At 39.8% G+C, this 13,272-nt stretch overlaps 1 protein-coding gene across 13 annotated transcripts in view; it reads right to left on the bottom strand.

Annotated features, from left to right (window-relative positions):
- LOC146496069 (TRAF2 and NCK-interacting protein kinase-like) overlaps window positions 1-13,272 on the bottom strand; it is a 58,251-nt gene that overhangs the window by 18,152 nt on the left and 26,827 nt on the right. For all 13 annotated transcript variants that reach the window (XM_085142972.1, XM_085142973.1, XM_085142974.1 and 10 more), the window contains exons 3-13: window positions 9,995-10,051; window positions 8,890-9,015; window positions 7,420-7,530; window positions 6,394-6,484; window positions 5,920-6,050; window positions 5,780-5,834; window positions 5,266-5,344; window positions 4,957-5,132; window positions 3,287-3,353; window positions 2,977-3,175; window positions 1,223-1,339 (exon numbers count right to left, since the gene is read on the bottom strand). In XM_085142972.1, coding sequence (XP_084999098.1) covers window positions 1,223-1,339; window positions 2,977-3,175; window positions 3,287-3,353; window positions 4,957-5,132; window positions 5,266-5,344; window positions 5,780-5,834; window positions 5,920-6,050; window positions 6,394-6,484; window positions 7,420-7,530; window positions 8,890-9,015; window positions 9,995-10,051 — 1,209 coding nt within the window. The remainder of the gene's footprint in view (window positions 1-1,222; window positions 1,340-2,976; window positions 3,176-3,286; window positions 3,354-4,956; window positions 5,133-5,265; window positions 5,345-5,779; window positions 5,835-5,919; window positions 6,051-6,393; window positions 6,485-7,419; window positions 7,531-8,889; window positions 9,016-9,994; window positions 10,052-13,272) is intronic.

The raw sequence follows: 13,272 nt of genomic DNA, 5'->3' as shown, positions 1-13,272 counted from the left end.
GGCACAAGGAGATAGAAATAGATTGAGAGAAAAATCTGGAGATCTGAACATTTCTATACAGGCATAGAAGAAAGCTAAAGACAGAAAGGGGGGAACAGAATAGAATAGAGAATATAATCTCCTGTGGTTCTTTTCAATGAGGAGAGACGATAATAATAAAAGATATTATATCCTCAAACAATTTTAATGTGTTAGAAAGGGAAAATGAGACAAAAAAAAGTTTGAAGTTATCTTTTCAAAAGACTTGAGAAGTGTGGCAGGAGAGCAGCAGAGCGATAAACATTGAGTAGGATAGACAAAAAATACAAGGTTCACAGAGAGGACAAGAGAAAAATATGTTAAAAGAGAGAAAGAGACAAGTAAGGGGAAAGATACAGAACAATCAAAATGCATGCATCTATATAAAACTCTAAAATTGTCCATCCCTATAATGCTGCAAAAATGTCTATGCTGAAAATGCTGCAACAGCTTTCTTTGCATTCTAAAAAAAAGGTGCTAAGTAATATCTCATGGGAGGGGCTCTACAATTTTGTTATGTAATATTTATATTTTTGCCACACAATTCTCATTGATTATAATAAAATAAAGTCCTGCAACAATGAAAGGAAAATAACAAGTGGGGAAAAGAAGTATGGATCGGTAAAATAAACACACTGAAGCCGTGGATTTAGAGTTTCCGCCAAGGTTTTTGGCACCTCTATCCAATGTAACAACTTTTAGTGCTTTTATGTTCTATACTTTTACTTTTTGAGTTTTTATATCAAAACAATGGCATACGGCTGATGAAGCTAGAAAAAAAATAAATATTCATTTTGACATAACAAATACGGAAGAAAAACAAATCACTGAGGGACAAGCTGTGGATTTAGAGAAAGAAACTCCGGGGATGAGTTTCCACCAAGGCTTTAAGCAACCTCTGTGCAATGTAACAGTGCTTTTAGTTCAGCACTTGATTTATGACTCAAACATTGAGCTTCTATATATAATTATATAATTTTATATTAGCAAGTGATGAAGCCAGATTAAAAATAAAGATTAATTTAAAACAGCATTACAAATGTACAAATAAAGAAAGAAATGTCCTTTCCTATTATGTAACTGTATTATACCAATGTGTAATTAGTTTGAGGAATTCTAGGCTAACTCCCAACATCGTGGTTCACATATCTGTTGCATTATATTGTCGCACGACAAATACAAGTTTTGCAGTACAAGTATGGACCTGTTCTCTTTCTGCATGCCTCCTCTCCTCTTCTCTACGGAGCTGCTCCATTTCCTCATAACGTCTTCTCTGTTCCCTCTCTTGCTGTTTCCTCAGCTCACGCTCACGCTGCTGTTGCTGTTGTCAGGAAAGCAGGAACGCACAAAGATTAAGGATCATCACAGTGAACACAAATCAGGAAATCATGTTTGTTTGGCACGCTTTTTTTGGGTACGTGTTACAACTTCTAGGATAATAACACAGGAAATGAGTACACAAACATACGCGGGCTCAAATTCTAACTAATGTGTGTATTTGGTCACGCGTACAAAGACACAGACACCATTGAAGTGGTGGGTTCATGTAAGTTAAGTCTAGTCATGGTGCTTAGAGGTGCACTGGAAGCCAAATCCTTGGGGAAACCCACAGAGAGCACACAGATTATGGGCTAAGGATTTCCTTCTGTAAGCCTGCTCTCTGGAACTAAGAAAGGGACATTGGGGAACAAGCTCTGACTGTGTCTGTGTGTAAGTGTGTGTATAAATGTCATTCTTTCTCTACCAAAATTGTGCTTTGCAAATTTAAATATGTGGAACCAAATATTATTTCCTATAGATAATAAACTATTTGACAGAGGACACAAACATTATTGGAAATGGTTCAATTAGAAAAGTTATTTACATAGTAGTGATGTTAATTTGTGGTGACTGTTAATTTAGAAAAAAATACCTGAATTTGTCAGATGTATTGCTAATAAGTAAACTAGGTTATTGATGGTAACATGCTTACATATTTTCTGTAGATAAATGTAATTCAGCTGAGGTGGGGCCCAAAGGTTGTAATTAAACCAACTACTCTATTTGCACCACTTACAAGTAGTTCTATATTCACATTTGATTTAATGAATAGCATTTTTGCCATTTTTGTGTACTCATTCAGTTTGTAGCATAACTTCAAAATTTCAATATTTGCACGCATGCCCCAGCAATGCATTCAGTAAAACCGCTCCAAGTGGCACACCCAGAGCCACACTATTTAAACCTGTCACGACTGATTTCATAAAGTGTTGGGAAGATATATTGTCTTATTATGGTTGAGACGTTATATCGGGAGGCCTTCGCAACATGAAACCAAGATGTCATAGCAAAAGCACTGTTGATAGAGGTCGTTCCCAGATGGGTAACTCCCACAAAAGTTGATAATTGTTCACAATTTGTAAGTATAGCTGTCAAACAGCTAGGCTTGGACTTAACACATCATTGTTCTTTCATCCAGCTAGCGGAGGAGCCATGAAACAAGAGAAGCGTCCATTGAAACAGAAGCCATTAAATATTACGAAGAGACTGGCCTTCAATCATTTTCAGTCCCTTTGAAATCCTGTTTTGGAAAACTTCAGTGATGGTGATGGGTATTGATAAGCATTGATTATTACCATTTATATGCAAATATCCAAACAAGTTTTTGCATTCTGTTTTAGACATTAACTGTGTAATTAAACTGGACACTGACTGTGTAATTAAACTGGACACTGACTAACAGTGTCTGATTAACAGATGTTGCAAAACAAGAACAATTAAAAGCTAACATTCCTTAGACTTTCCAATGAATTTTGGATCGTTTTTTTTTTCTTCTTCTTCTTCTTCTATTTTTGTTGGTTTATGACCTACTATATTTTGTAGTTTAAAATTTTTATTCATGTGTATCTTTGTAGCTTTTGTTGTTTGAAAAGCTACAGTATACTTTCAAAGCTTTGCCTTCACTTCATTCTCTCTTACTTCTTCCAGTCGCCTCCTCTGCTCCTTTTGCTCTTCGATGCGTTTCTGTCTCTCAGCCAACAGCAAGCGCTTGTGCTCCTCATTCTGCTGTTGCTCCAGCTGTTGCCGCCGTTGGGCCTCTGAACGCTCCTTATTGGCGAGCTGTAGGCGCAGGAAGTCTCGCCTCAGGGTTGACTCCCCGGGGATGTTGATGATGGAGCTGGAAAGGTGGACAGTGAAAAAGCAATAGTTAAAAAGACCAAGTCTATGTTGGGTGAAGTTGGGCAGAACATGTTAATGTTCATATCTGCACATTTGTAAAAACACTGACCTCGGTTCACAACTGTCTCTGTCTTCATCCTCCTCTTCACTGCCACTATACTCATATTCTGTTTCATCTGGTGGGCAGGGAGATAGAGAGAGGCAAGTAAGAATGAATAAAAAAGAAGCAGCAAAGAGTAAAAACAATAAAACCTTAGTAAGGTAATAAGCAGCACAGAGCAAAGGCACTTCACGTTCTGAATTTTTCACTTTAACTACCTCTGTTCGTAACAAATTGCTCACGTTTTTGCCATTCCCAGATCATTGTCACTTCAAGGCACATTCTCTTAGCCACTGAATAAGAGTATAAATTGTAATTTTACTGTGTGCGGTGGGGTGGAGAACATTAGCTCCTTCAGTCAAAAAGGGCCTTAAAAAACAGCAGTCATATAAAAGGCCCAGCTCTTCCTCAGATGCATGCACATGGACCGGTCCTCTGAATGTGACAAAGCGACAGCTGGAGACGTCAAAGCCTCTACAATGGCAAGATATTTCGATACATCATCCCGACGCCCGCTCTGCAGTGTGTTGTTTCCTGAAGCGGTTAATGTCGTTCTTTCTGGTGCAGTACTTTATGCGAGTGCCAGTCTATCACTCGCCGGTGTGTGTTTGTGTCATAATGGAGTTCAATGGAAGTCTGTCACTTTTATTTTCTGTCTTGTTGAAAACCATGAAATCAACAGCATAAGTGAGAATTTGTGCATTTGTCTGAAAGTGTTTAACAGCTCATCCTTAAAGTGAAACATTATTCATAATGTGACTGCGTATCTCTGAGAAAGTATCTCAGTCATACACTAAATCTGTGTGCCTGCTGTTTTTCAGCTGGAAAGATTTAATATGCTTAAATCTTGCTGTTACTGGTCTGTATTAGTGGCGGTGTTCATTGTGCTGCAGTCAAATGAGCCTGATTTCTTTTTACTTACTAGGCATAATAGACATGTAATAAGTCCATGTGAACACACTATACTGCTGCTTCACATTTCACTTACAACAACTTTGGACAAAGAAAGATTGCTATTTCCATCTCTAGTAGTTTATTTTTGATACTAATAACTTGAAGCCACCACACCCTTCCCACATATATGGAAACCAGTAGTGAGACTCGCTTAAGCGGGGCTGTCAGTTTCAACCAACATGTGGTTCACTGTATTTATTAAAATGTAGAATCAGAGGGAGGCCAGGCTGAAGAGCAGCTTATAGTGGCAAACATGACTGTATCCAGGCTAAAACAAGTTAAATAGTGTGTTATTTAAAAGATTTGCCAATAGGATGATAGGATGTATCAGCTAAGCTATCAGCGTATGTGTGCTGGCACTGACATGTTGCCATCAGCTAAGGAACCAAGATGGCGGGTTAAGTCTGACGTTTAGTTACGCCTGAAGTAATGCTACGCTCAATTAAAAATAAAGCAAGATAACCAAATGTTTACTGTTCTTAACTACTTGTGCCGAAATATATTTGGAGCATGTGCCAAAAATTACACTTTGAAAATAAAGCACAGGTGTGTCCAAATGAATAGAAACTACAGCTTGGAGGGATGAGCCACGGTGGGGCATAATTCAGAGAAAACATTTTAATATCCTAGTATGTCACTCCAATTAGTGTAAGCATAACTTTCACTTTGTTGTCTGACTGCAGAATCCAAACATGCACACGTCTACAACACAGTTTGTCGCTCACCCCTCTCTCCTCTCTTCTTCTTGGTGCGGTCGATGTGATCCTTCAGCTGGATGCGAATTTGCCTCTCATTGGGCAGGTCCTTGATGAATGGGTGTTTGAGGAGCTGCTCTGTGCTGGGTCTCTGGCCGTGGCTCTTTACTAGACAGCTCTCTATGAATGACTGGAACTTCTTTGACCTGAACACACGTACACACACGTCTCCGCAAAAATGAAAAAAAAAAAACCAACCTTTCGCTGTTTCTCTGCTACTGGCACTACTGCTCTGAAGTATCTGCAAACATGAACTGCAATTATGTGATACACACTCACCACTTCTTTGACTTTAGTCTGGGGGCAGGGTTGCGTGGAATGAGGAAGAGGGCTCTCATTGGATGCATGTCACAGAGTGCTAAAGGTTCAAAATAAGAGAGATGCAAATGCTTTTAGGTATTTGTATTAAACATTATCATGGCATATAGTTAGAGCCAGCATGCTAATAATCTCTCAACTATATCAAAACAAAATTAGGTCCTTTCTGCAGATTGTGATCGGTTATAAACTGTAACTTGAAAATAAGTTATTTTTTACTGAACCAAAATTAATTGAAAGGTGGATACAAGGCCTGTCACCTTAATGATGACAACAGACCAAACTCTGGGCAGCTGCCCAACAATGTGACACATCATTTTATATCCACTCCTTTGCCTTCGTTAAAATTATGACTTAAAATGGGTTGGAGTATCCTGGACTGAATAATGATCTGACTCCTGATTACAGTGATCTACTGTGGAAGCACTAAGAAATGATGTGTAACAGAGACATAGGTTATTCTTTGGGTACGTACGTGGTGCTCCTTCAGCCATCTCTATTGCGGTGATTCCCAGTGACCATAAATCACTCTGCAAAAGAAACACAAATAGCACAAGTCATCAAAATCCTTAGTGGGTTTACGAATCTTTAGAGGAAAGGAGACTGAAAAATCACCTTGAAGTCATATGTGGCCTCAGGGTTCTCGTCACAGGCAATAACCTCTGGTGCCATCCAATATGGTGTCCCAATAAATGTGTTTCTCCTTCCTACTGTTCTGTCCAACTGGGCTGAAACCCCAAAGTCCACTAGAAAGTCATGACACAAATACACACACAGACAAAACCAGTGAGCTTTACTAAATTCCATGAGAGAGAACATACCCTACAATAGATAGCCCAGTTTACAAATGCACACATACAGATCCCATCTTGGTTTTAATAAGAGAGAGAGCAAGTCATGTCTTCAGCAGTTTGCATCATGGACAGTGGCAGAGCTACAAACAGTTTTGTAGTTTGGCATTCAGCATAAAAGAAGCAGGAAAGCCACACACACACACATATACATCTGAACCATCTGAAACTTTATACTCCATACTGCCTTCCCAATCCTGAAGCAGTTTTGTGAAGTGGAGTTAGATGACAGACTGACCTAGCTTGACCTCTGCATTCTCAGTCAGCAGGACATTCTGTCCCTTGATGTCTCTGTGGATGACCTTGTGCTGATGGAGATGAGTCAGACCCTGCAGACAATGACAGAGACACAAAGTGAAGGAAAGCTCTGTAACAATGAGCCAAATCGTGACAATTATTACATAAAACACTCATTTCCAAAAGGAAGTGTCCTTGAGCAAGACTATCAGCTCTTGGGTTAGAGCTGTGGAACTAAACGTGATCTGTACTTTTAAAAAGTTGCATTGTTGCATTGATTTGAAATCAAGCTGTAAGATGGAGAAATTGGTAGAAACTGCGGGGAAAAAAATGTTAAAAGCACTGAGGGATGAAAGAAGGAGAAATAGAAAAAATGTGACGGGGCAGAGGCAGCAGAAAGAGCGAAAACAGAAAACACAACATGAGGCGAGAAATGAGGTTTGGAAAAAAAAGGAAAGAAAAAAAGTGAATAAAAAGAAATCATTGTTCAGAGCAGCACTGTGCTTAACTGACAAGATGCAGTGATACTGCTGTTTTCTGTTGGAGACATCAGCCCTCGGCAGCTGAGACGTACCATAACAGATAGCAGAGATAAGATGTGGTAGAATGGGTACAATTTCCCAAGAAGAACAGTTCATAACAGAGACATCATAGAAACCAATCAGCGGCTGATTGCTCTCAAAGAACAGGCTGGGCATCGATAATTTAACACACAGTCATTTAAAAGAAGTATAAAGGTTTTGAACCAAGGATTGTCGCATATAACTATCCCCGTGCGTACTTTATGAGTTTAAGACAATGTGGTTTTTTTTCAGTTAGGATTATGCCCTTTCAAGAATCAGCCCTTTTGAAATTACTCTCTGATTTTCCACTATAGTGACAGATTGATGCGGTTTTCAATGACTGTCGGCAGGCTCACATTGCTCTTGCATCAGTCTTTGAGAACAAAGAAAACAAACAAAATCAGAGAATCCAGAAAAAAAAAATTATCTCTCTGAAAGAGAAAGTTGGCAACAAGGTTACTTACCCTGAGAATCTCTCTGCAGATGTAAGCAGTCCATTCCTCTTTCAGAGAGTTGCCCTTGGTGTTCTTGATCAAGTCTGTCACTGAGCCAGCTCCACAGAACTCCATGACCAGCTACATGCACACATGCACACATATGCAGATACAAGGTCAATTACTGACTGGAAGCAAGCGACCTTGTCTACCTTGTCTAGAAAAGCGACCTTTTCTAACCCAGTATCTCTCATAAAGCAACCTCCAATACCAATTGTTTACTTATGAATGTAATCTTTTCTTCTGTATTCTGCTTAACTGACCAATAACACTTTTCTTTTTTTCCTTATTATCAAAGTACGAGAGAGCCAATATTATACAGTCAGGTCATTAATAAATATGCATCAATAGTTCCAAGCCTGTTGGGAGGAAACTGTAGCAAAGCCAAGTAATTATGTGCATGTGGAGATTAAGGAATCGCATTTTTGGCTGGAAAGTAAGAAAACCTTGGTGACACTCTCTTTGATGTGTTCATATAACATTTATAGTCCAGTACTAACACATGTGCATACAATCAAAGAGCCATGTCCCACTTTACCAGCTCTAGTAATATACAGAGCAGTACACGTGTAGCTCACACACACTGACAAAAACAGCCAACAGTGTTGCAGACTTTCTGTCTCTGTCACTCCTTACAAACACACACCCCACACAGACTGCAGAAACTACAGGCATAAACTGACTCGATGGGGTCACGAGATCACATGAATGAATCAAGTCCATCTCTTGACCCAAACACAATGTGTCTATTCTCTCCTCTCCTCTCTACATCTGTGGAGAGTAGCAGGCAAAAGTTCAGTTGGTCAGTTCTGGCTGCGCTTCAAGCCTCATCGTCGTCATCATCATCATGCTGAACTGAACAGACAACAGAACTCCTCTCTTCATGGCTGTCCCCATGTATTCAGACACACAAAGGAACACACTCAGGAATACATGAGGATGACACATGTGAAAGCCCACTAAGATACTGTTATGATCACTAACATACTCGAGGAAAAACGAGCCGATGTTGAGTCAGGGAGAATTATGCAGGCAATACATTTGGCTGCTTTGTGTATCTACATATGTTTGTGTGTGTCTGCTCCAACTGTTGTGTGATGAATGCTGAGGGATCAGAGATGAGAGAGCTCCCTTAGATGGCGTTAACAGATGATTTATCGCAGCAGCAGCCAGCCAGCCTCACATTGATTTAGCTACTTTATAGCTTTCACTGATGGTATATATACTGAGGTATATATACCATATATGCATTTCCAATTCACACAAACCCACGTTCACTGCACGCATGAGTGCATGCATTCATATAGCAGAAAAGCAAGAAATGGAACGCGACTTTTTCCAGTCCTGCCATCCTCTCCTCCTGTGATGCACACATGAATGGCCATCCAAACACACAGAAAAAACAAAACAATGCACAAACACACTCAAATAATGCCGTACCCATAGCTGGTCATCTATGCCAGGGGGATTTTTCTTGATGAAAGCTCCGTAGTAGGTAGCGATGTTCCGATGGTGACTGTACTTCTTCAGCATGTTAATTTCTGCCTTAATCTCCTCTTCCTCATCCTTTTACCACACAGAAAAAATTAAAAGCAATTAGACCACAGTCTCCATTTGCGACCCATCAAATAGCTCAATGTGATATGGACAGAGAGTGAAGCTGCTGATGGATTTTCATTTTGAATCCATTAAAAGTCTGAAAAGTGTTGTTGCAAAGCACACAGCTGGGCCCTAAATTATCCACAATAACAGCATTAACTTTTAATTACTTTCATTTCAGGGAGCTACTGCCACAAAGCCAGTTGTTTATAAGAATGTGTCACTTATTTACTTGCTTATTATTTACAACATCAGAAAATTGCGCCTTGATTAATTCCATTTAGTGCTCACTGGTGAAAAAACAAAGACATTTGTTTCACTAAGCGGATTTTTTTCTACAACAGCAGATCATTAAGTTATCAATTTGGTTTTTGCTTCCATTTAATTGTCATTAGTAATTAACACGGTCATTCATTTATTGCCAGATTTACACATATGCAGCCATTCATATAGTTTTAGTCATGTTTTCATGCTTTATTTTTAACATCTGTTCTTTTCCCCTTTTTATACTCCTTCGTTCACCTTCATATACCTTGCACCCTTTTTCCTTAATCATTCATTCAGGCCTTTATTGACTGATTCATTCATTTATCACTTCCATTGTTGCTTAATTCCTGCAGTGCTTTATTGTTTTGCTGGCAGCTAAGTGCTGACAGGGAGGCTCTCTAAATATAGCTGAGATTCCCTCCTGCTTTACAGACACGCCTGAGACCACACTGCTGTCCTAATACTTCCAGCTAATATTACCATGGCAATAGGCCTGTCCTCATTTCCTCTCTGCCACATCAGACAAACACACGTGCACGTACACACACACTAGCACTGACTCATCGCTCATAATTAGATGACATGCCCAACACTGGTATAATCACTTGAGATGATATTCTGTGTGTGGGTACGTGTGGGTGTGTGAGCAAATGCCAAAGTGCATGTATGTGTGTCTTACCCCTGTGACATCCATGACCTTGATTGCTGCCAACTGCCCCGTCTTAACATGGCAGCCCTGGTGGAAGAAGCAAAGGAAGTAAGTACAAGAAAAAAGGCAGAAATGTGAATGTTCATTTAATGCAACTTTTTCCAAGAACGCAGCACATTAGCACATTTGCTTCCTCATTTGCTTTCAGTCATCACACTGAACTTAAAACATTTAGATTCAACAAGAAATAACATTGTTTAAAGGAAAATCTGTAATTTCTGTAAAGATACAATCCGCGCGTTATCTTGATGAAATCTGTGGCAAACAATTCCATATAATAGGAAGGAATTTGCTCATTATAATTTGCAGGTCTAGCATATTTATTATCTTTTAACAGTGGAGTCTGGGAAGTTGAAGCGACAGAAATGGAAAGACACATCATAAATCATCCTTGCTGTCACTCTAGCCATGGGAATTGCAAATAATGGTCAACAACACGTATCTGTTTCTGAGAGAAATAAAGACTACCAATCAGCAGACCTTGAATGTTGCCGAATATCAAGGCTAGGCAGACGCCTGGGGGAGCTACGAGGCGAGAAAACAGGAGATTGGAAGCTGAGGGGCAAATGAAAGGCCCAAGTGGTTTGTTTGCAACAGAGCATCTGTGGCTGTGATTAACTAATGAAGCTAACAGGGCTAAAGATGCTAAAACCACTGACGGCTATTACTTTCACCTATCTTAACTCAGCTGATTAGAATGTTATTGTCTGCCCAAATGCCTAGCAGCACTAGCCCAAACACACACACACACACACACACATACACACACACACACAAAACAAGGGCAGGACTGTTCTGCTGGTAGAATTGTTATAAACCAGATGGCATTCAGGGCCTGGCTCTAAAGCACCTCCTGAGGGCTTTAATCGAAGGGTCATTCTGATAACAAGCTGTAGCAAATACACATGCTAGCAATGCTTTGGTAAGAGTAGTGCCAAATTCCTTTCATATCAAAAATCCTTGAAAGAGTAGTTGTCAAACAGCTAACAGATCATCTGCAGAGGAATGGTTTATTTGAAGAGTTTCAGTCAGGTTTCAGAGTTCATCACAGCACAGAAACAGCTTTATTGAAGGTTACAAATGATCTTCTTATGGCCTCTGACAGTGGACTCATCTCTGTGCTTGTCCTTCTTGACCTTAGTGCAGCATTCGATACTGTTGACCATAATATTCTATTAGAGCGATTAGAACATGCTGTAGGTATTACAGGTATTGCACTGCAGTGGTTTGTATCATATCTATCTAATAGACTCCAATTTGTGCATGTAAATGGAGAGTCCTCTTCACACACTGAGGTTAATTATGGAGTTCCACAGGGTTCGGTGCTAGGACCAATTCTGTTTACATTATACATGCTTCCCCTAGGCAGCATCATTAGAAGACATAGCATACATTTTCACTGCTATGCAGATGACACCCAGCTCTATCTGTCCATGAAGCCAGATAACACACACCAATTAGTTAAACTGCAGGAATGTCTTAAAGACATAAAGACTTGGATGGCCACTAACTTTCTGCTTCTTAACTCAGATAAAACTGAGGTCATTGTACTCGGCGCTGAAAAGCTTAGAAATATGGTATCTAACCAGATTCTTACTCTGGATGGCATTACCTTGGCCTCCAGTAACACTGTGAGGAACCTTGGAGTCATTTTTGACCAGGATATGTCCTTCAACGCACATATTAAACAAATATGTAAGACTGCGTTCTTCCATTTGCGCAACATCTCTAAAATTAGAAATATCCTGTCTCAGAGTGACGCTGAAAAACTAGTTCATGCATTTATTACTTCCAGGCTAGACTACTGCAATTCATTATTATCAGGATGTCCAAAAAACTCACTGAAAAGCCTTCAGTTAATCCAAAATGCTGCAGCAAGAGTACTGACAGGGACTAGAAGGAGAGAGCATATTTCTCCTGTTTTGGCTTCCCTTCATTGGCTTCCTGTTAAATCCAGAATTGAATTCAAAATCCTGCTCCTCACATACAAGGTCTTAAATAATCAGGCCCCATCTTATCTTAATGACCTTGTAGTACCATATCACCCTATTAGAGCACTTCGCTCCCGCTCTGCAGGCCTACTTGTTGTTCCTAGAGTATTTAAAAGTAGAATGGGAGGGAGAGCCTTCAGTTTTCAGGCCCCTCTTCTGTGGAACCAGCTTCCAGTTTGGATTCAGGAGACAGACACTATCTCTACTTTTAAGATTAGGCTTAAAACCTTCCTTTTTGCTAAAGCATATAGTTAGGGCTGGACCAGGTGACCCTGAATCCTCCCTTAGTTATGCTGCAATAGATGTAGGCTGCCGGGGGATTCCCATGATGCATTGAGTTTTTCCTTTCCAGTCACCTTTCTCACTCACTATGTATTAACAGACCTCTCTGTATTGAATCGTATCTGTTATTAATCTCTGTCTCTCTTCCACAGCATGTCTTTATCCTGTCTTCCTTCTCTCACCCCAACCGGTCGCAGCAGATGGCCGCCCCTCCCTGAGCCTGGTTCTGCCGGAGGTTTCTTCCTGTTAAAAGGGAGTTTTTCCTTCCCACTGTCGCCAAAGTGCTTGCTCATAGGGGGTCATATGATTGTTGGGCTTTTCTCTGTATCTATGAAGCGCCTTGAGGCGACATTTGTTGTGATTTGGCGCTATATAAATAAAATTGAATTGAAATTGAATTGAAAAATTATAGCTTAAAGTTGGTGCTTGCATTGCTTTGCAGTTCATTTGCAGGAGTGATTTTACAGTCTCTGCACCCTGTTATTGGTCATTAGTCACTCTCACTGCTTCACATTGTATTTTCGTGTTGTTTTAGCAGATCAGTTGAATCCACTGGCTCGCCAAAACTCACTTTACCTGATTAAAATCTTGAGAGCTTTCACTGTTTGAATGAGATTTGGATGTTATTCAACAGTGAAATAATGTTGATGGTCAACAAAAGGCGTATAAATAAAGTTGTGTTACTCAATAGGTCGACTGATGTTTAGGTGGATTCCAAATAAACTTCTGCTGAAGACTGATCTAAGGATGAAAGTATGATATCAGTGTTATATAATATAATATATAATCATTCACAGATCATTTCTGTCACCACTTCAAAGGGCACCGCAGTATGTTTCCATTTGAGAAAGCGATATTAAGAGCTATATGTGGCAACAAAACGCTGGTACATTTTATGGGATCCCACAAGATGACAGCCAATATTGTTAACATTATTATATGCTATCAGCTGAGGTCCCTGAATGAGGGAATATT

Source organism: Neolamprologus multifasciatus, chromosome 19, assembly GCF_963576455.1.
Source record: "Neolamprologus multifasciatus chromosome 19, fNeoMul1.2, whole genome shotgun sequence".
NCBI classification, from domain to species: Eukaryota; Metazoa; Chordata; class Actinopteri; order Cichliformes; family Cichlidae; genus Neolamprologus; species Neolamprologus multifasciatus.
Note: the sequence above shows the minus strand (reverse complement) of the source record. Positions and strands in the feature narration are given on the sequence as shown.